Source organism: Lycorma delicatula, chromosome 1 (assembly GCF_047948215.1).
Source record: "Lycorma delicatula isolate Av1 chromosome 1, ASM4794821v1, whole genome shotgun sequence".
NCBI lineage: Eukaryota > Metazoa > Arthropoda > Insecta > Hemiptera > Fulgoridae > Lycorma > Lycorma delicatula.
The window spans coordinates 188,949,214-188,970,901 of record NC_134455.1 but is presented as its reverse complement, the minus strand read 5'-3'; the positions used below and the strand labels follow the sequence as shown (position 1 = coordinate 188,970,901).

The 21,688-nt window shown below is 30.4% G+C and overlaps 1 protein-coding gene across 9 annotated transcripts in view; it reads right to left on the bottom strand.

Moving 5' to 3' along the window:
* Crag (DENN domain-containing protein Crag) overlaps nucleotides 1–21,688 on the bottom strand; it is a 213,106-nt gene that overhangs the window by 115,516 nt on the left and 75,902 nt on the right. For all 9 annotated transcript variants that reach the window (XR_012756753.1, XR_012756750.1, XR_012756754.1 and 6 more), the window contains exons 12-13: nucleotides 17,628–17,773; nucleotides 8,114–8,236 (exon numbers count right to left, since the gene is read on the bottom strand). Coding sequence is in view for 5 of the 9 variants with exons in the window: in XM_075368648.1 (XP_075224763.1) it covers nucleotides 8,114–8,236; nucleotides 17,628–17,773 (269 nt within the window). In the remaining 4 variants the exon portion in view is untranslated. The remainder of the gene's footprint in view (nucleotides 1–8,113; nucleotides 8,237–17,627; nucleotides 17,774–21,688) is intronic.

The window sequence follows — 21,688 nt, the reverse complement described above, 5'->3', positions numbered from 1 at the left end:
AAAGTAACAGAAATACAACAAGCAGCAGCAGTAAAAATGTACAAACACAGATTTTTCCAGGGTAAAAAATGTTTGTTGCATAAGAAGAGGAAATATTAGTGCTCTTGGGTGCCTTTAACCATTATTTAAATAAACTCTAAATTATTCATTTTAAACATATTTAAAAAAAAAAAACTAAAAAAACAGGGATACTGGAATAAACATGTATTTCTTATAAACATGTTTATTCACAACAGTAACCTGAAAAAAAAAAACAGATTGAACAAAACCTAAGAAGAAAATAGTATTGTTTGTCTCAAATCTCCATAATGGTAGCATGTTTTTCATTTTTTGAGATTGGTGTTTAGCCCTGGGCCATTGCAGTGCAATGGTATGTTGCCGGATATACAAATTGTTTTCACAAAAAAATCAAGCAAATTAGTTAGAAAAGTTAAATCTAAAAATATTTATTTATTTTTAGATTAAAAATAAATAATTATTTATTTTTACTGAAAATGAGCGTAGTTCCTCTGAAATGGAATTACGCTCATTTCAGTAGTAGTCTGTTATGTTCCTCATCTTTACATAGACTGATTTCTTGTCAATACAGGTCTTGCAAACACTTTTTTTATTTTCTGTAATGTTTCTGTAAGTCCATCCAAGTAAACTTTAAGAAATTGTTAAGTAACATAAAACCATTTATAAATATAAAAGCAATAATTTAGTTTTACAAATAAAACTCATATTTTGTAGGATTTCTGATTTTTGTTTAACACCAAGAATAAATAATTAAAATAAAACTGACAAAAATTGATGAAGTTTAGTCTATTAAAATCATTTTCATGAGTTTTGTAATTAAAGTATGATTAACTTTTATATCAAATTTCTCAAAATAACAAGAAAATTACACTAAAAAAAGCATAATTAACATAATCCTAGCAACAGTTTTGCAGTAGAGGCAAGAAGATTTATTTAATTCTTGACAATTTGAGCTTCAGTGTAATCAGTAAGGGTATGGATAAATCTTATTGAAGGTATAAACAATCTTTGGTGATGAATAATATAGTGTGTAAGCTATAAAAATACAAATTACCAAGTTCACAAGGTTGCAGCCCTAAGAAAAACTAATAGAAATACTACATTGATATTTTACCATATTAAATTTATTCCAACTGTTACCATTTCACAACATCAATCAATTTTAGGATTGTATAACTGCAACTCTAAAACTTGAGCCAATTATCTACTTAAAATTCTAGGTTCGTTATTAATTGATTTTAATAGTTTGTTCTATATATCATTTCAATTAAAACCATTAATAAATCATAGTTTATTGAAAGATTCTGAAGGAAGAGGATGACAGACATTATTTGTTTACCAATTTTTGATATTGAAACAGGTCTTCAATTGATCTTTAATTTTTTGAAAGTGGAAAATTCTTGTTTTATAAATCGTGTACTTGAATTTGTTTTTCTATTAAAAAAAATCTTTTCTTTTAATATTCAATGCAAAGTGTCGCCATAAATAATTTTGTAATTTGAAAATAAAAGAATAATTATATTTATTAAAATTGCAATTATTTCTTATTTTATTTGATGCAGTAGTTAATTTTACCAACAACAAAAGATTAAAATAGAAATAACGAAGACTTTAAAAGTTTTAAGTTAAAAAAAAGCAAAAAACAAAAAAAAGATGCAAAACTACTAAATGGCACAGTTTAAACCTTGCCACAATAAAAATAATATACATTCATTCAATATATATTATTCAATAATAATTCAGCACACTAAGAATATTTATTGTTATAATGGATTTAAAAAAAATTACAGAACAAGATCTTCTCATTGTGATTTGACTCTGGATGGTAATGTTCCTATGTGTATATTTCCTCACACACCTTCTTGCATCTTCAAGTTATGACCTCTTGATAATATCATTAAAATTAAATGAAGAAAAATTGCTGAGATTCTTAATGACAAGATTAAATTTAAAAATGTTTTAATTCCCCTATCATATTCATGAAAACTAACAAATATAACGAGTTAAAATTCCAATTGGTGTTCAGATAAAGAAATCTTACAATTTAAAAAAAATCTTTTGTCACAAATCAAAATCTCAAAACTTATTTCTTCACTAATAATATAATTCACAGAAAAAAAGAGTTACAATAAATTTAAAAATTTATGTAACAAGACTTACAGCAATAAATAATATAGAGTAAATTGAATATAAATTTCAAACTGTAAAAAACAAGTTTTTTTTTAGTGTTAAAGCTTGTAAGTTTAGAAAAAGCATTTAAGGAGTGTTAGAGGTGTTAAAGCTCTATAAGAATGCTGAAAGTCTAATGGATGCGTAAGTGGGATTTTAGTATAATTACTAGCTGCGACACCATGGATATGTCCTATCTCTACATGTAGTTAAAATGTGGGCATGCAATTTTGAAGAAACCATGAGAGGTGGTGTACGAACTTCTTATACAGCAAATACTATCAAGGCTGTTCAATAAGTTAACATCAGAAGCCACTTAGTCTAACAAAATGCAAAATCTTTAAGCTAACCCATAAGAGTGGACAAAGAGAATATTGCAGAACTTGGAACTTCCATCATTAGATGTTACAAACTGATAACATGCAATACATGATTTTAATCTGTTTTTTGATGCTGAAAACGAATATGAACTCAATCATTCCATCACTTTTGAAAAAATTTAATTAAAGGAATTTTTTTATTATTCAATGTATAATTAGCATTTTAAGCTCCTATATTGTATTTTGTTAGCTAATTTTTTATTGTTTAACTTTGTTAACATAATTTGTAAGCTATAAATAAACAATATTAGACAAAGAATTAAAGCATATCATAGTCACATTTATGACATCATATCTAATACTGAAGAGTAAGAGTACGCCTAGTGAAGAGTAGTGTCATAATGCCTCAAAATTGTGTAAATGATGTGGATGCCTTTTGTTATGTATGTGATGAGTTTATTGTAAAATAAAATAGAAAAACATTACACCTTTAATTAAAAAAGCACATCATTTGTACTTCAGTGTAAAATTAGTGATCAAGATAAGACATGAGCTCCTCGGATAGTATGCTCTAATTGCTCTATATATTTAAGAGGATGGCTGAAAGGTGCATGGAAGGCTTTGCCATTTGGTGTACCTATGGTTTGGTGTGAATCAAAGGATTATGTAAACGATTGTTGCTTTTTAAAAAGTGTGTCTGGAATTTCTAAAAAATCTAAACATACTGCAAAATATCCTTCATTGCAACCTGTAATCAGGCCTGTACCTCACAGTGAAATTATTCCAGTTCCTGAGCCACCTGTGAATGTATGTTTCAAAAGCAGTGATGAAGAATCAGGCAGTACTGAAGAAGACAACAATGATTTTGATTTTGAATTATCTTCCAATAAGCCACATCTTATATTACACGGTGAATTAAATAACTTGGTTAGGGATTTAAATTTATCAAAAAAATCAAGCTGAACTGTTAGGATCAAGACTGTAAGATTGGAATTTAAAAATACAAAAATTTCAGGCTTTCAAGAATTGCAGAAATTCAAAAATTTCAGCCGACAAAAAGAACTTTCTCAATACTTTATTGATGAAAATAATTTGGTTTATTGCACAAATACTGATGAGCTTATGTTGCACTTAGGACAAGTTTATAAACCTGAGAACTGGTGCCTTTTCATAGATTTATCCAAGTACAGTTTAAAAGTGGTTCTACTACACAACGGTATCAAATATCCTTTGAGACCAATCACTTATGGTATTAATTTGAAAGAGACATACAATGTGATGAAAGAGGTTCTTGAAAAAATAAATTATAAAAACATAGCTGCAACATATCTGGTGATTTGAAAGTTATAGCTATTTTGTTAGGCTTCACTAAGCACATATGCTTTATTTGTGAATGGATAAACATTACGTTACCAAAGAATAGAAGAAATGAGACAAATTAAGTCTGAATGGGAAAAATATTATTCATGAGCCCTTAGTTGAACCCAAAAAAATATTTTTACCCCCTCTTCACATCAAGCAAGGTCTAAGGAAAAATTTTGTAAAAGCAATGAAGGATATTCTCGGATTACTGTACATCATGCAGAAATTTCCAAATATAAGTGAAGGAAAAATTAAAGAAGAAATATTTATTGGTCCTCAAATAAGAGAGTTGGTCAAAGATGATATATTTAACTCAATGTTAAATAATGTAAAAAGGGTAGCTTGGGCTTCATTTAAATAGGTTTGCAAAAGTTCCTAAGCAAACAAAAATCCGACAATCATCCCGATATTGTTAATCACCTTCTTACTTCATTCAGAGCTATGGGATGCAATATCTTGGAAAACACATAAGCATTCTCTACTCACATCTGCATTTTTTCCTGGACAACCTTGGGGACATAAGTGATGGACATTGTGAACGTTTCCACCAAGACATTTCCGTGATGGAAAGCTGCTATAAAGGGAAATGGAATACTAACATGCTAGCCGATTACTGTTGGACGTTGATTCAGGATGTGCCTGAGGCTATTTATAAAAGAAAAGCATCAGCGAAATCATTCTACCATAGCAATGGCCATGCAAAATTATAAATTTTACAGACTTTAACTACTTTCTTTTTTTTTGTCTTCAGTCATTTGACTGGTTTGATGCAGCTCTCCAAGATTCCCTATCTAGTGCTAGTCGTTTCATTTCAGTATAACTTCTACATCCTACATCCCTAACAATTTGTTTTATATATTCCAAACGTGGCCTGCCTACACAATTTTTTCCTTCTACCTGTCCTTCCAATATTAAAGCGACTATTCCAGGATGCCTTAGTATGTGGCCTATAAGTCTGTCTCTTCTTTTAACTATATTTTTCCAAATGCTTCTTTCTTCATCTATTTGCCGCAATACCTCTTCATTTGTCACTTTATCCACCCAACTGATTTTTAACATTCTCCTGTAGCACCACATTTCAAAAGCTTCTAATCTTTTCTTCTCAGATACTCCGATTGTCCAAGTTTCACTTCCATATAAAGCGACACTCCAAACATATACTTTCAAAAATCTTTTCCTGACATTTAAATTAATTTTTGATGTAAACAGATTATATTTCTTACTGAAGGCTCGTTTTGCTTGTGCTATTCGGCATTTTATATAGCTCCTGCTTCGTCCATCTTTAGTAATTCTACTTCCCAAATAACAAAATTCTTTTACCTCCATAATCTTTTCTCCTCCTATTTTCACATTCAGTGGTCTATCTTTATTATTTCTACTACATTTCATTGTAGTTTGTTTTGTTCTTGTTTATTTTCATGAGATAGTTCTTGCATAGGACTTCATCTATGCCGTTCATTGTTTCTTCTAAATCCTTTTTACTCTCGGCTAGAATTAATATATCAGCAAATCGTAGCATCTTTATCTTTTCACCGTGTACTGTTACTCTGAATCTAAATTGTTCTTTAACATCATTAACTGCTAGTTCCATGTAAAGATTAAAAAGTAACGGAGATAGGGAACATCCTTGTCGGACTCCCTTTCTTATTACGGCTTCTTTCTTATGTTCTTCAAATATTACTGTTGCTGTTTGGTTCCTGTACATGTTAGCAATTGTTCTTCTATCTCTGTATTTGAACCCTATTTTTTTTTAAATGCTGAACATTTTATTCCAGTCTACGTTATCGAATGCTTTTTCTAGGTCTATAAACACCAAGTATGTTGGTTTGTTTTTCTTTAATCTTCCTTCTACTATTAATCTGAGGCCTAAAATTGCTTCCCTTGTCCCTATACTTTTCCTGAAACCAAATTGGTCTTCTCCTAACACTTCTTCCACTCTCCTCTCAATTCTTCTGTATAGAATTCTAGTTAAGATTTTTGATGCATTACTAGTTAAACTAATTGTTCTGTATTCTTCACATTTATCTGCCTCTGCTTTCTTTGGTATCATTACTATGACACTTTTTTTGAAGTCTGATGGAAATTCCCCTTTTTCATAAATATTACACACCAGTTTGTATAATCTATCAATCGCTTCCTCACCTGCACTGCGCAGTAATTCTACAGGTATTTCGTCTTTTCCACGAGGCTTTCTGCCATTTAAATCTTTTAATGCTCTCTTAAATTCAGATCTCAGTATTGTTTCTCCCATTTCATCCTCCTCAACTTCCTCTTCTTCCTCTATTACACCATTTTCTAATTAATTTCCTCCGTATAACATATTCCACCCATCTATAGACTTTACCTTTCGTATTATATATTGGTGTACCATCTTTGTTTAACACATTATTAGATTTTAATTTATGTACCCCAAAATTTTCCTTAACTTTCCTGTATGCTCCGTCTATTTTACCAATGTTCATTTCTCTTTCCACTTCTGAACACTTTTCTTTAATCCACTCTTCTTTTGCAAGTTTGCACTTCCTGTTTATAGCATTTCTTAATTGCCGATAGTTCCTTTTACTTTCTTCATCACTAGCATTCTTATATTTTCTACGTTCATCCATCAGCTGCAATATATCGTCTGAAACCCAAGGTTTTCTACCAGTTCTCTTTATTCCGCCTAAGTTTGCTTCTGCTGATTTTAGAATTTCCTTTTTAACATTCTCGCATTCTTCTTCTACATTTTCTACCTTATCTTTTTTACTCAGACCTCTTGCGATGTCCTCCTCAAAAATCTTCTTTACCTCCTCTTCCTCAAGCTTCTCTAAATTCCACCGATTCATCTGACACCTTTTGTTTAGGTTTTTAAACCCCAATCTACATTTCATTAACACCAAATTATGGTCGCTATCAATGTCTGCTCCAGGTTAAGTTTTGCAGTCAACGAGTTGATTTCTAAATCTTTGCTTAACCATGATATAATCTAACTGATACCTTGCAGTATCGCCTGGCTTTTTCCAACTGTATATTCTTCTATTATGATTTTTAAATTGGGTGTTGGCAATTACTAATCTATACTTCGTGCAAAACTCGTAGTCGGTCCCCTCTTTCATTCCTTTTGCCCAGCCCGTATTCACCCATTATATTTCCTTCCTTGCCTTTTCCAATGCTTGCATTCCAATCTCCAACTATTATTAAATTTTCATCTCCTTTTACGTGTTTAATTGCTTCATCAATCTCTTCGTATACACACTCTACCTCATCATCATCATGGTCGCTTGTAGGCATATAGACGTTAACAATCGCTGTCGGTTTAGGATTTGATTTTATCCTTATTACAATGATTCTATTGCTATGCGTTTTGAAATACTCTACTCTCTTCCCTATCTTCTTGTTCATTATGAAACCTACTCCTGCCTGCCCATTATTTGAAGCTGAGTTAATTATTCTAAAATCACCTGACCAAAAGTCGCCTTCCTCTTTCCACTGAACCTCACTTTAACTACATTTTCCCTTAATTTTTTTTTGAAGCATAATTTATTTAAAACTAAGGGTGATAGAAAAATTGTATTTACAGATCTGCAAAGTATGCAAAAAAACAATTAAAAGAAATGGTATCACAATTTAAAATTTTTTTTTATCTATCAGTGTAACTTAAACCCAGAGACCACTTATTGAGTTAACAATTCTGTGAACAGATGTTGAAATAGTATGATGCTGATTGCATCAGTGGATTAACACATGAAGTTTTCATTAAGAAACACATTTTTTAATTTTTCTTAATTCATTAAAATGCTTTTGTAAATTCTCTGTTTTCCTGTATCAACTCTAGATTACAAAATATAAATGAAATCAGAGAAAGATCAAAAAGTGAGAACGTATATGAAAATGAGAAAATATAATGTTAAATAACCTTAAACATTCAGAATATTAGCAGATGTAATTTTCATTATTTATCTGTTGGATTACTAATGATTTAATTAAGTTAGAATATTTTCAGAGGTTGACCAACACTAGATTTTCATTTTAAACTAATTCTTGATATGAAAAATAATGTAGATTATGGCCACATACTGGCCATAATTATAATTATTAATTAATTATGGTATCAATGTTTTTAATAAAAACAAAGCCATTTGAATTGTCCTCTTGTCAAATAAACAAAATTAAAACAGGTTATATGTTCCGCCAAGACTCTAACAATTATTATTATTATAAAGATACTGCACTGAATAAACAATTAAAAAACAAAAAAATAATACCTCATAAATATGACTAACAACAGGTTGACCAGATTGTTCAGGAGGCACAATGAACATGGTACGTTCACTTTGGTGCGATTCATCTAGCTCAATTAAATGAACATCCATATCATCATTTTCTACCTGAAGCCAAATACAAAAAAAATAATTAATGTCAACATAATATATACTTTATCTTAACATATTATATAACATAAAAGCTTAATCCAGATAGTAATATTGAAATAAAATTGAGAAAATCATTAATAAAGAATTTTACAACTCCTTTAAATTCCAAGCTAAATAATTTACATTGGACCGTGATTCCTCATAAGCCTACAAGTTAAAAGTATTCCCAATTTAAAATTTGAATTAACAGAAATAGTTTAACACAATTTTTCATCATATAAAATCAAACTTTATGAGTTCCTTAATGTGATCAATATAAATGTAATGTGGGTGGTGGGTGCTTTATATGAGCTCTATATAAATACAAATTTCAAAAATTTATCCAAAGTAAAATCTAAATAAAAAAAATTGCTTTGATAAATAAATAATAATTGCTTTGATAAATAAATAAATAATTACTTTGATAAATAAATTAAAAAAAATATCTTTTGATAAAATACAGAACTGTTATAATAATACAATAATATATAACACAGAATGCAATTACAAAGGAAACAAGCAGTTAATTTTAGATTTTTGTCATAAGAACTTGAGAAGAAATGATGTATTAAATTTATGTAATTTTTTTTATAGTCGCATCATATTTACATAACATGCTAAACTCTTAATGAATAATATAGATAATTACAACAAAATTGTGGCTAAACACTTGATGAATAAAAACATTACAATCCATGAAAAGACATAAGATACAATCATAAAAAAATATATTTTTTACAATATTTATTTATATACATATATATAAAACTTAATATTAAATGAAATATAAACCACCTATAAGCCTACTGTGTTTTGCTTCAATAAAAAACTAATTTTTTAAAACGTTTTTTTTTACTTCTTATTGGCTGCATTTATATTAATTTCCTAAGAATTAAATTCTCTACAAGTTTTGAATCTTCTGCATTTATCAGTCATTTAGCAAAGCTATAGTACTACAATCATAAATAAAAAACTTATTTCAATGTCAAATTTTATGTTTTATGTTGGACATCTAAAACATTACTCCAAGTTACAGTTCTGGGACTTGTTTTATCCCATTTCACAGCTCAAATTATAAAAGAAACCACAGACTTTACTGATTAATTTGGGTTCCAAATATTACAGGGGCTTCTTTTTATTAGAAGAGCTGAAATCCGGGTGAAATCTTTCACTAGCCTAACTCAAAAACAAAGAATTTCAAGACCTATATTTAACTCAACTTTTTCCATTATTTTCACCAGTAGAACATGTCCTGAAAGTTTCTTCATTGGACACGTCCTCTTTATGTGTGTGTGTGTGTGTTTATAATTAATTATATAATATAAACTTATTCAGCCACTTTACAAAATACAGAAATAAGAACATTCTTACCTAACTTTTTTTTTTTTCATTAAAGCGCTTTCGAGTGAGTGTAAGTGCATCTTCAGTAATGTTTTATAAATTTTTTGTTTTTTACATTTACACATTAAAATACATATGACAAGTTAAAATTTGCAAAACAAATATTTGTTCCGTCAATAAATTTTTTTTTTTTTAAATTTAAAATGTTATAATTAAAATTTCCTTTAACATGTTGTCATTATGTTAATACAGTATTGTACTGATTATCTGATTTATTTAAAATTTCTTATCAAAGTGTTACCAAGTAATATTTATGAGAATGTCCCCATCAAATTCTGTCTGCAGATTTTTAAATCTATCTTTAAATGATTTATTTGTCTTTTCAATACATTTTTCTTTTTCACAATTATGCATTTTATTTTATAAATACCAGAAGAAACGTATCAATTTTTTTTTTATTATTTTATTATTACAATCTTTTAAATGTTTTATTATATGGTTATCAGGGTTATAAGGAAGTTTATTTTGTTTATCATTATAAGCATTAATTAAGTTTTCCATAATTTTATTTGTGTAAATTTATTTAAATATTTTTGTTTTCATTTTCATTTATGGATTCTAATGTAGTAATGTTTATTTTATTAAGTATTTGGAATTGTATATTTTATATATATTAACGACCAACGAGGTAATAACGAATACAGCTACAAAGAATGATATGATCATTCTTTGTAGCTGTATTTGTTATTATTTATTTCATTACACAATTCCTGTTTATTGTTTGTGTATTTTGTTGTTCTATTTATTTATCGTGGTTTTAAAAATATTATTTTTTTGAGATCAAGGGTGGTTGGAATTTTTGATTATAATAATTTTGTTTGAGGTAGGTTTTTTACATACGCCAGTTATTATTTGATTATTTTCATTTATTTTAATATTTACAACTAAATATTATATTTTCCTATTATGTTCTATTTCATATGTAAATTTTAATGATTCATGAAAAGAATTTAATTTATTTCATGTTCATTATTTATACTTGGTTCATATAAAACTAGAAGATCGTCTATGTATCTGACCCATAATAAAATTTTATGCAATGATTTATACCATAGACAATTTTACTTTCAAACACTTGTACACAAATTTCTGATATTATTGTAAATAAGGGAAAACTCAGATGTAAAGTGTTTTCTTGTGTATAACATGTACCATTAAATTCAAAATAATTTTGTTTACAAATATTTCTAATTATTATAATAATATTATTTATAAATTTTTGGTCTTCACCAGTATTTATTAATCTGTTTTTTATTAATAAAATTGTATAATCATTGGGAATACTGTGGGGGTACATGTTAGTAATATCGAAGCTTATCATTTTTGTTTTATTATTTATATTCAATTTACTTAATTTATAAATCAACTTTAGCTATTTTTTATATTATATTTATATTCTAAATTAATTTTTGATTTAATTATTTTATTAATTATATTATAACTGGGATGATTAATGGTCTTATAGGGATACCTTCTTTATGTAATTTAGGCAGACCAGTAAGTTTTGGGGCATAAGGTTTATGTAGGTTTTAAGTTTTAACATTTAGGTTGTACGTTCAAGTAGGTTTTGGGGCATTGATTTGATGTATTGCACTTTAAATACCAAGAATTTTTATGACTGAGTCAAACGTAGAGAATCACTGTTACAAGAAGTATTCGTACTAGCTACATTTGTATACTCTGTGATATTTATTATACCCAGTTTCTGTGGCAAACAAAGTGTAACAAGTGGGGGTTCTATTATGTCTTACCACAGAAATAAGATCTGAAAATTGTTCAGAATAGAAGACAGTTTCTGATAGGTTTTGTATTAAATGTTTGATGTGGTATTATTACAAGCACATTATTTTTATTATTATCTTTTATGACTGCTTAGATCACTTTAGTCACTCCATTAACAAAGTCTCTTTGATAGGCCGTTTAGGCCTTGTACTTTTTCACTTTCCAATCTTTGTGCCCTTTTCAGTGTTGAAAATTTTCATGCTGTGAGTTTTTTCTAGCAAGTGTTTTTGATTTTGATTTTCTTGTTTAATTTTATCTTTATATGTGGTGTCTTCTGGTGTAAAGCCAATTAATTTCCTTCAGATCCTCTCTTATTTCTCTGACCCATCTGCATCCTGTCTTGTTTTATCAAGTCGAGATTTTATTGAACCAGCTGTTTCAGAAGTTTTAAATCTTGCATCCTCATTTGTTCAAAGAATCCTAGTTTCCTGTTACGCATGGTATCAGTAATGGGTTCTAACTGTTTTTACATGATTTTGTTGACACAATCTACCACAGCCTGTTTTTCTGGTACTTTTTATTGATGCAGATTCTTCCCAATTCTTCTTTCAGCTCTCTGGAGTCTGTCTGTCTTTGAATGTAATTTAGATGCAAGAGTGTTTCTGCTGCATGAGTGGCTTTTGGTTATAAAACTGCGTTAGTGTCTTATTTTTGTGTTTAACGATAGGCATTTTTTACTGTTAAGTGTACCAAGTTTTGCACTTCAGTAAGTTGGTTTCTTCTTATTTGGATCAAAGTTTTTTTTGTTTAGGTTATTATTCCTTGGGGAATTTAAATTGGGTTACTATTTTGACTTTATAACCATTTATCTTTACTTCTTTTAATTGTCTTGGTTTTTGGGACACAATTTTTGTCTGTTCAAATGATATTTTGAGGCCAATTTTATTTACAATTGAAGTTCTAAAATCTGTGATTTAGCTTCATCTATTTCGTTTGCCTGCAATGTCAAGTTACAAAGTTATTAGCACATATTTAATACCATTATTTTTAATTTTTTTTTTTTTTTTAAATCACCTTAAATTTGGTAACACTTTTAGAAGACATTTCACTAATAATGAGATAAGAAATTATTTTTTTAGCAAGATAGGGCTCCTCTTCATATTTATCAAGAAATTAGGAATTATTTGAATGCAATAATTATGAATGACTGGACTGAGTATGGCAGATCAATTAATCAGTCTGCTAGGCATGTATCTAATACTAGCGGACTAATATTTGTGAGGTCATCTACAAATGAGATGTTCTCAAAGATTATAGATAACCTAGTGATGAAGATTGTCAGAAGAGGAAACAGTGGTAGTTGGAGGTGACTTCAATGCCAAACACTCTAGCTGGAGTGAAGGAGTCACTTCACTAATCACAAAAGCATTGTATTCAGGGGATGTGACGAGGGGACGGGTTTTATCTGTTGAACGAAGGGGATGTGTCCACCTTTTTTAGAGGGTATTAGAAGATACTGTGGCTCAAGAATACATGTAACCTTTGTCAATGAGCCAACATTGGACAAGGTGAATGGTTGGAGGGTACTCAAAGAGGAAGTGACACTAAGTGACCACATGTGATAGTGTTCGATGTTGGTATTTCTGAATCTAAGATCTTCAGCCTAGAATTATTTGGTGCTGTTGGTGAAGTTTGTAATGTAAGTTGACAAAGCTCATGCAGGTGTTTCCTGAAGGCCTAATGAAAATAACAAGGGAGGCCTGTAAGGAAGTGTTACTGAGGAGGCGAGCTATCCCTCATAAGAGAATGTTCTGCTGGTGGAGCCAGGAAATGGCCCAATGTAGAAGAGCTTATCTAAGGGCTAGGAGATGTCTTCAAAGGAAACCATTGTGGGGATGAAGAAGCTAAGCGAAGATTGAAGAACCAGCTTAAAGCTGCCAGGAAAGAGTACAGGAGCGCAATCTAGGAGGCCAATATACAGAAGTTGAAGGTGCTATGTGACATGCTGAACAAAGATGTTTGAGGCAATACATTCAGAATTGTAACCAAGAAGTTTGGCTGCAAACTTGTGCTTTATGTTGGGAAACTCTCTCTTTTTGCTCAATAGTTATTCCTAGTTGGAGGACGTGCTGAAAGGATGAGATAATGGTGGAAAACATTCCTCTATTCACTTTGGAGGTGTTATTAAGTGTGAGTGGCAAGATGAAAGGTAGAGCCCTGGTCCTGACAAGCTATCAGCTGAAATGGTTAAGGCAGATGTCGAGGTTGAGCCCTGGGGAGTGTTATATTCTTTTAACTTCATTCAGAGTATGAGCATATTCCCATGAGCTGGAAAAGAGCCTTGCTAGTAATGACAAGACAGTAGGCATCCAGATGGACTAGTATCATTGTATACACCCCAGTGCCTGCAGAATAGCTTCAGTAAATACTCTGAGAGACTGATAGCGACTCGATTAAATGAGGAGTTAGTTACTGAGGACGTTTCAGTAAAAACCAGTATGGCTTCACAACTGAGCGATCTGCAATGAATGTAGTCGTATTTGATATTCAGATGGCGGATGAGCTGCTGATGGTTCAAGAGCTGACAGGATTCCCATGGTAGTGTTCTTGGATATAAAGAATGCATTCAAGAAAGCATGGGAGATTATCTTCCACAAACTAGCCAGCTGGGCCTTAGCCCATACCTCCACAGAACAATCCAGGTGTACCTTAATGATATATTGGTTGTTGGGTCTTCAATTGATGGTAACCTAAAAATTCCCATGATCTGTGGTGTGCTATACAGTTCGAACATAGAACCTATGTTGTGGCACGTGGTCTCTGACAATCTGCTTAGGCTTAGTCTGCCAGAAGGGGTAAAGCCTATTGGTTTTGCCAACAAGAGGTCATGTCAAAGGAAACCCCTCTACACAGCTGGTGTATGGATGGCTTGGATGGAGTGGCCTCGAGATTGTGGTGGAGAAGACCCAGATGATTGTTCTTGCAGAGAAGGGATGGTTGACTCCAATATAAATAATAAATATGTGTGGGGGACTTGAATGTACCCACATCTACAGAGGTTAAATACCAAGATATCTGACTTGATAGGAAATGGAGCTTTCAATACCATATTGCTAAAAGTATGAGCAGGGAGGATGGTTGCAGCCTTAAGTCAGCTAATGGTAAATAATATACCAGATTGATGTAGCAGTGAACTCATCATTGCAAATTAGCTAATTTCAAAGTCAGGAGTTCTAAGGTTCAAATACTAGTAAAGGCAATTACTTTTATACAGATTTGAATACTAGAACATGGATACTGGTATTTGTTGGTGGTTGGGTTTTAATTAACCATACATCTTAGGAATAGTCGATTTGAAACCGTGCATGACTACACTTCATTTTTATTGATACATATTATCCTCATTCATCCTCTGCATACTTTATGATGGTTCTGGAGGCTCAACAGAAAAAGAAAGAAGCTAATGATAAATGTAGGAGGGCCACATGCCTCAAAGAGAAAGATGTTGACAAGTGTGGCATGGACTACATTACTTTATGGATTACCAGTATGGGATAGGGCCTTAAAGACTAAAAAAGCATTAATAATAATGAAGAGGCTGCAATGACTGATTGCCAGTTGCTACAGAATGATTTCTGCTGAAACATTTATGGTGGCAGATATCCCTCCAATTGAGCTCATGGCATTGAAGCTATGTGAGCACTGAAGAGAACCCCCAATCAGGGGACACTGATGTTCACCTGATGGAAAGATGACAAAAGTGATAAGAAGATTCAGCAAAGAGCAGGCGGACTTACCAGTTAATACCTAAAGAAAGTTCCTAAGTTAGAAGTAAATGGGGGATGTGAATTCTGAAATGAACCAGTTTTAAACAGATCATGGAAATTTTAACTCCTACATATTTAATAGAAGGAAGCACTCATCAGACGCATGCATTTACTGTGGGCAATGCGATAAAATGAAGTACATGATTTTTAATTGTGTCTACTGGATATAGATCAGAGAGGGCTGGCTAGAGATTCTCAGTGAAATATCTGCTAACACTGTTCCTAAAATGCTGGAAAAAAAGAGAATTGGTCAGCAGTGAAGAAAATGGTGACAATCATAAGGAAGAAGACAGAAGAGGAAAAACAGGGAGAGGACAGCTTGCAAGGCTGGTCAGTAGGTGCCTTTGCTTGCAGAGGTAGCTGCTGATAATGATGCCTGCATGACTTTAATGGGACATTCTGGCATTATGTCTGGTCGGAGAGTCCAAAATACACTGATGGTGCCAAGTTCTGCCAATTTTGGTGGTTTGGCATCATGTGAGAGGGGTTTAGCCAGTGCAATCCTGGAACTACAACCTGTACAAGTAGTTTGTGTCTGTCAGAGATTTCCCCTCTATCACGAAGGAAAAAAGTATTCATGAAGTAATATGAAAATAAATGATTACAAAAGAATTAAGGACAAGAATTTTCAATTCGGTTGAAATAATATAAAACAATCCTGATACAATAAGCATGACCCAAGTAATTTTAAATCAAACAGAATGTTGTAAAAACAGTGAAGGAGGACATTTTCAACAATTATTATAATAGTACATTTTTTCCCGAACAGGCCTGCAGAGGATCACACAAATATCATTTTAATTCCTTCTGTTCTGATTTTCCCTCTTTTTCCTCCAGAATTCTTTCATTCTTTCAATATGGTGTTTTTTGTTCTGTCCAGCACTTGCACTCTCTTTTCTTTTTTGCGTTCATAAGAACCTCTAAATTTTATTCTACCGTGGCAATCTTGTATTCCTCTATTTGCTTTATTTAGGTCTTCGTTTAATTTACTAACAGTAAATTTATAATTAATTTTCTTTTTATTTATTTTTAGCAAACGATTTTGTTTATAGATATTTTCCAAATCAAGATGATTCTTGTCTTTGTTTACAACTATAATACAATGATTTTCAGCCACATTTAGGTTTGCTTTGTTTTTAATAAAATCAAATTTTCTAAACTCTTCTTCATGGTCAGTTGACGTTACTTTGCATATATATGTTTAAGAATTAAATTCTCTAGAAAGTTTGCTGCAAAATTTTATTTATTTATTGACAATTCAACAAAGTTATTAAGTCAAACCTAAAAAATTCCCATATAAAAGTAATTTTTATGTTATACTAAAATTTTTTTAAAAAATTAATAGAGATACAGTGTGAGATTTTATTCAATTTTTCACATTAAAAACCAACTGAAACCATCAAATTTATACGTTAATTTAAATTACAAGAATTTCAGTATGAAATTTGAAGAAAAGAATTTTAAAAGATCTTTGATAATACTGAAAGTGTGCTTCAAGAATTTTACAATAGGAGCAGAAATCAATAGTAAAATTTTAGCATAATCTATTACTCAAAAAAGCATTTTGAACCCATTTTATATAAATATTTTTCTTTATTTTTTGTATCAATCTTTCAAAACACTGTCAACTATACCAAATAGGTGTCAGGAATAAATAAATCCTGACACCTGTGATCTTTCGCTGTAAAAAATCTAAAATACAATTTAAAAAGCTGATAATAATGCTTGTGATGCAAGCACCTTTAATTGTTACAGAGATATAAAGTTAGTTAGGTGAATGTAAATGCATTACTTCATAATTCTGTAAAAAGGTTGTATGTAGTTTTTTTTGGAATCAGAATCTCACAAATTGAGTACATAACAATTTGATGGAGAGGATCTTTTTCAAAAGGGTTCATCAAAGCATCAAGAAATATATTTGATTTCAATTTAGAGTTTATTTATCATAAATAAGCAGAAAAAAAGTTCAGGCTTAAGAAACTTAATAGAATAAGTAACTTCATTCATTATGTTGATACAGGACTACATAAATGAATTTTCCATTAATAATTTCATTTGCCTGTACACCAACACTTCTTTTTTACCAAGAACTTAACATAAATGATTCACCATCTCATCACTTTTCAACCTTTTTCTGAAATAAGTAATGTTTATCAAAGAAATCCAGATTATCACATTACTTGCCTTAAATGAATAAAATTGGGTAAAATAAGTTCTATATTACTTAAAATTATAGAATATAATTTTAAGTAATGTACCATCACAAAAAAAGAAAAAAATAAGGTTCTGTCAGACTAAAACAAAACAGTATCAGTTACGTTCATCATAACTAGATATAATCTAACAAGATGTGAACTTTCAAAATTATATCAACTGAAATAAAAAGACAAAGAAAATCAAACAGAAAGCATAGTAACCTTTTCAATGCACTCATCGAAAAATGCAAGTCCTGCATCCATATCAGAAACAAATGATCGTTCTTCTATAAATCTGATAAACATCTGTGTCTTCATGACCATTGAGAAGAATTTATTATACGTCTTATCACGAGATCTTAAAAATCCTAAAATAAACAGAAATAAACATTAAAACAGACACACAGAAAATGTTATTTAATAACAAATAGTGAGTATTATTAGCATTACATAAGAACTAGTATACATTGGAAGTTTACATCATAAGTAGATACATTCACAGGTTAGTTCTTAGTTTCAAAATTGTTTTGTTCTCACTGTTCAGCAAATCATAAAAAAAAGCTTAAATGCACTTAACTTTTTTAAAAGTGTCTAAAAGTTTGACTTAAACTCACATTTCTATCTGTAAAAAATTTCAAATATATTGGACAGTAAGAACACTTACAAAATTTGAGACTAATAAAATTTTACCATAAAAGCATGTTTGAATATTTTAACAAATAATTAATTAAATGTTTTCTAACTGTTGTTTCTGGTAGAAATCAGATACTAATCTAATAGCTGGGGTAGAATAATGAGTTGGTGTTATCTGAGGGTCATTCAATAATTAAAGAGACAACTGACAATAGCAAAAAAATTATTTAATAAAATAAAGTGAAACTGTCTGACATTCAATTTGGCAACCTTGACATAGAAAATAGCAGCTGCTTGAAAAGAACTTTCATTATTATAAACACTTTTGTTATTTCAAAATGATGAATCAGCTTGAAACATATCGTGGAAGAGCAACATGCTGTGGTAAGATTTTTATTTTAATAAGGTGTAAAATTGACCAAAATCCACTTGTGAATGTTAAAACAGCATGGTAAAAAATATATTTATGATGCAAATTCTTTTAAGTGCACTGAACAGTTAAATTGGGTAGAACAGTGTTACCAATTTTCATTGGGTAGAGAAGCTTTGACTGATGCTTTATAAAAATACATTAATGAGCTTATTAAACAAGGGCAAATGGATCAAAATTTGGAAAATTGCTGAAATTTGCAGTGCAAGTATTGGCATCACACCATTATCCATGAAAATATGAATTATTCCAAAACGTGTTTAAGGTGGGTTCTGAGACAGTTTACTCATAACACAAAGACCTGAATTTACATTGTACAATGAACTTAAACAACAGTTTTTAGCAGAAGATAATACTTTTATTTAGACCACATAATATCTTGTAATAAAACTTGAATTCATCATTTTGAACCAAAATCTAAATGTCAGAGTATGAAATGGAAACATCTGGGTTCAATTGCCAGGAAAAAATTCAAAGCCTATGTGTCAGTTGGTAAAGTGATGCTAACAATATTTTGGTACTACAAAGGCCCAATTTATAGCAATTTAGAAGAACAACGTACAACCAACAATGAATACTATAATGACATGCTTGAAAGTAAAGTGAAACCTGCAGTAAGGAGGAAATGTCATGGTTCTTCTTTTTAGGAGAACCAAATCTAGGTTCAAATCCTAATAAAGACTGTTTTTTTACATAGATTTGAATACTAGATCATGGATACTGGTGTTCTTTGGTAATTGGGTTTAAATTAACCACACATCTCAGGTATGATCAACTTGAGACTATATAAGACTACACTTCATTTATGTTCATACATATCATCCTCATTCATCCTCTGAAGTAATACCTTATGGTGGTTCCAGAGGCTAACACAGAAAAAAAAAGAGAGGAGGGGGTTGCCCTGAAAATGTATAATTCATCTGCATGATAATGCCCAACCCTGAATCACTCAAAACACACTGGAAACTCTTAAAAAATTGGGTGTTGAAGTGTTACCACATCTATCTTACAGTCCCGATCTCATACCACCATTTTTTTGGTTTGATCCTCTCAAAGAGTTTTTATGTAGCAATAAGTTTAGCAACAATGAGCAGATCAAAAGTGTGATGCAAGAATAGCTCAAGCACCAAGGACTACTGAAACAAGAAAGCTCACAGAAAGATGGGGCAAGTGCCATCTTGTAACAGGGACAAGGGACATGCAGCTGTGGATTTTGTCGAAGTAATGTTAGTTCATTTTCATTAAATAAAAAATCATTCTTCTCACAATCATGTGTATCTTTAACCTTTTCCCATCACAATGATCTGCGGTTGATTAATGCTCCGTGAAAATATATTGGTATCTGATTGCCTCCCTTCATAGTCTTATGCTACCCTCTTGTAGGAAAAAAATTTCAAAAAATTACAGTATATTAAAGAGATTTAACAGATTCTGACAAAAAAAACCCGTTATGATTGGATATTTTTTATGCCTGTAACAACAACAAAAATTGTAACAGTACAAAAATTACGATAATTTAATTGCAGAATTTTTTTTGCGCATTTCTACCGCGTTTTTTATTAGCAACCTTTTTTTTTTTGGTTTGTGTTTATGAAACAGTTTGCTGATTTTAAAAATAATACTTTCAAGCAAATCGGTTGAAAATTGGGCAAAATATGATGAAAAACCTGTGTCATAAATCACAGATTAGTAACATATGTTAGTAAAAGTGAAAGTAGATTCAGAAAACTACGTTTTCTAAAAATCCCTACTACTGAAAAGGCTATTCAGATTGACAAAAAACCATTTTTACTGTATACTGTTATTCATTATGAATCGATATGTGTTACATGTTTACCGATATCATTTGTCTGAAAAGATATTTATAGACGTCAAGTAAAAGTGACGTATTTATGACCACAAATTCCTTCTTTTTTTTGTGTGCCGTATATCATAATTTATTATGTGTTTCAATACATCGATATGTTGCAAGTAAGATAAGCTATTTTTGTAAATAATAAATAAATCCATAATCCTCATAGCAATTATAATACACAAGTCTCACACACACACATACACACTTCTGAGAAAAAAATGGTCACATTCTTTCTGGCCTAAATAAAACATTTTACATCGTATAAACGTCGTTCAAATTGTGTAATAAAATTGATTTCTTTGTGAATATAAAAAAAAATAACTGACTTAGATGCCATATAAAATGATTTTGTAACAGTGTTTTAAAACTGACGCTGTACGTAACCAGTTCCAAAGCTACACTATCTGAAAAGGTTAATTATTGAATGACCTATGAAATGAAACGAGTAGAAAAATGAACAAGCATTTCAAAAACTGAATAAGCAATACAAAATTAATAGGATCTAATAATAAAATTGATTATTTACATTCCTTTTGAAAATGATGCAGCATTAGGAACCTAAAGACAGGCATTTCAGTAAGATATTCATAGTGATTATTGCACCTAATATTTTTCACTGAATGTATAATAAAACTTAAGGGTAAAGATATGTTAATCATGTAAACCCACTTTTCATAAAAAGTGAGAAATAATAGATACAAATTTAAGAAATCACAAAATAAGCTAAAGTTCTTGTCAAAAATGTAAAACAAAAACTGCATTTGAATTATTAAGAATTCACTGCTTGAAAGATAATATTACCAGTATTACCTCAACTGTTATAAATAAATAAACTACATCATCCTTACTTAGCTGTTACGCATTCTCAATCACATAACAACAATGAAAAAGCAAATAAATTACTTTTCTCTAACTGTTTTGGTAGGTATAATACTATTTTTTTTTGTAATCTAGTTCCTTATGAAATTAATTAATCAATTCTTAACTTCATTTTTTACCAAGTAATAAACCTGATTTTCCATATACTGCGTTTGTTAAAGCTGTGAAAGCACATCAGAACTTGCCAAATCTTTTTTCATCAAACATCCTTGAAAAGAAAAAGTAAAAGTTTTTGGAAACATACTCTTCACTATAGGACAAAAGGCAATGAAAATATTTAAGAGATAAAATAAAAAAATCATTATTATATAACCACTGACTAAAGGGATAGAAAATATCAAGTTACTGGCATTGGCATTTTTCACCGCGTTCCAAATATGATTTCATCTAACATATCTAAAAAGCTTGTTCTAAAAATATTATAGGAGAAATAATCTGATTAGCAGATATGAATCCTACCAGATATGTGTAGTAAATTATATACAG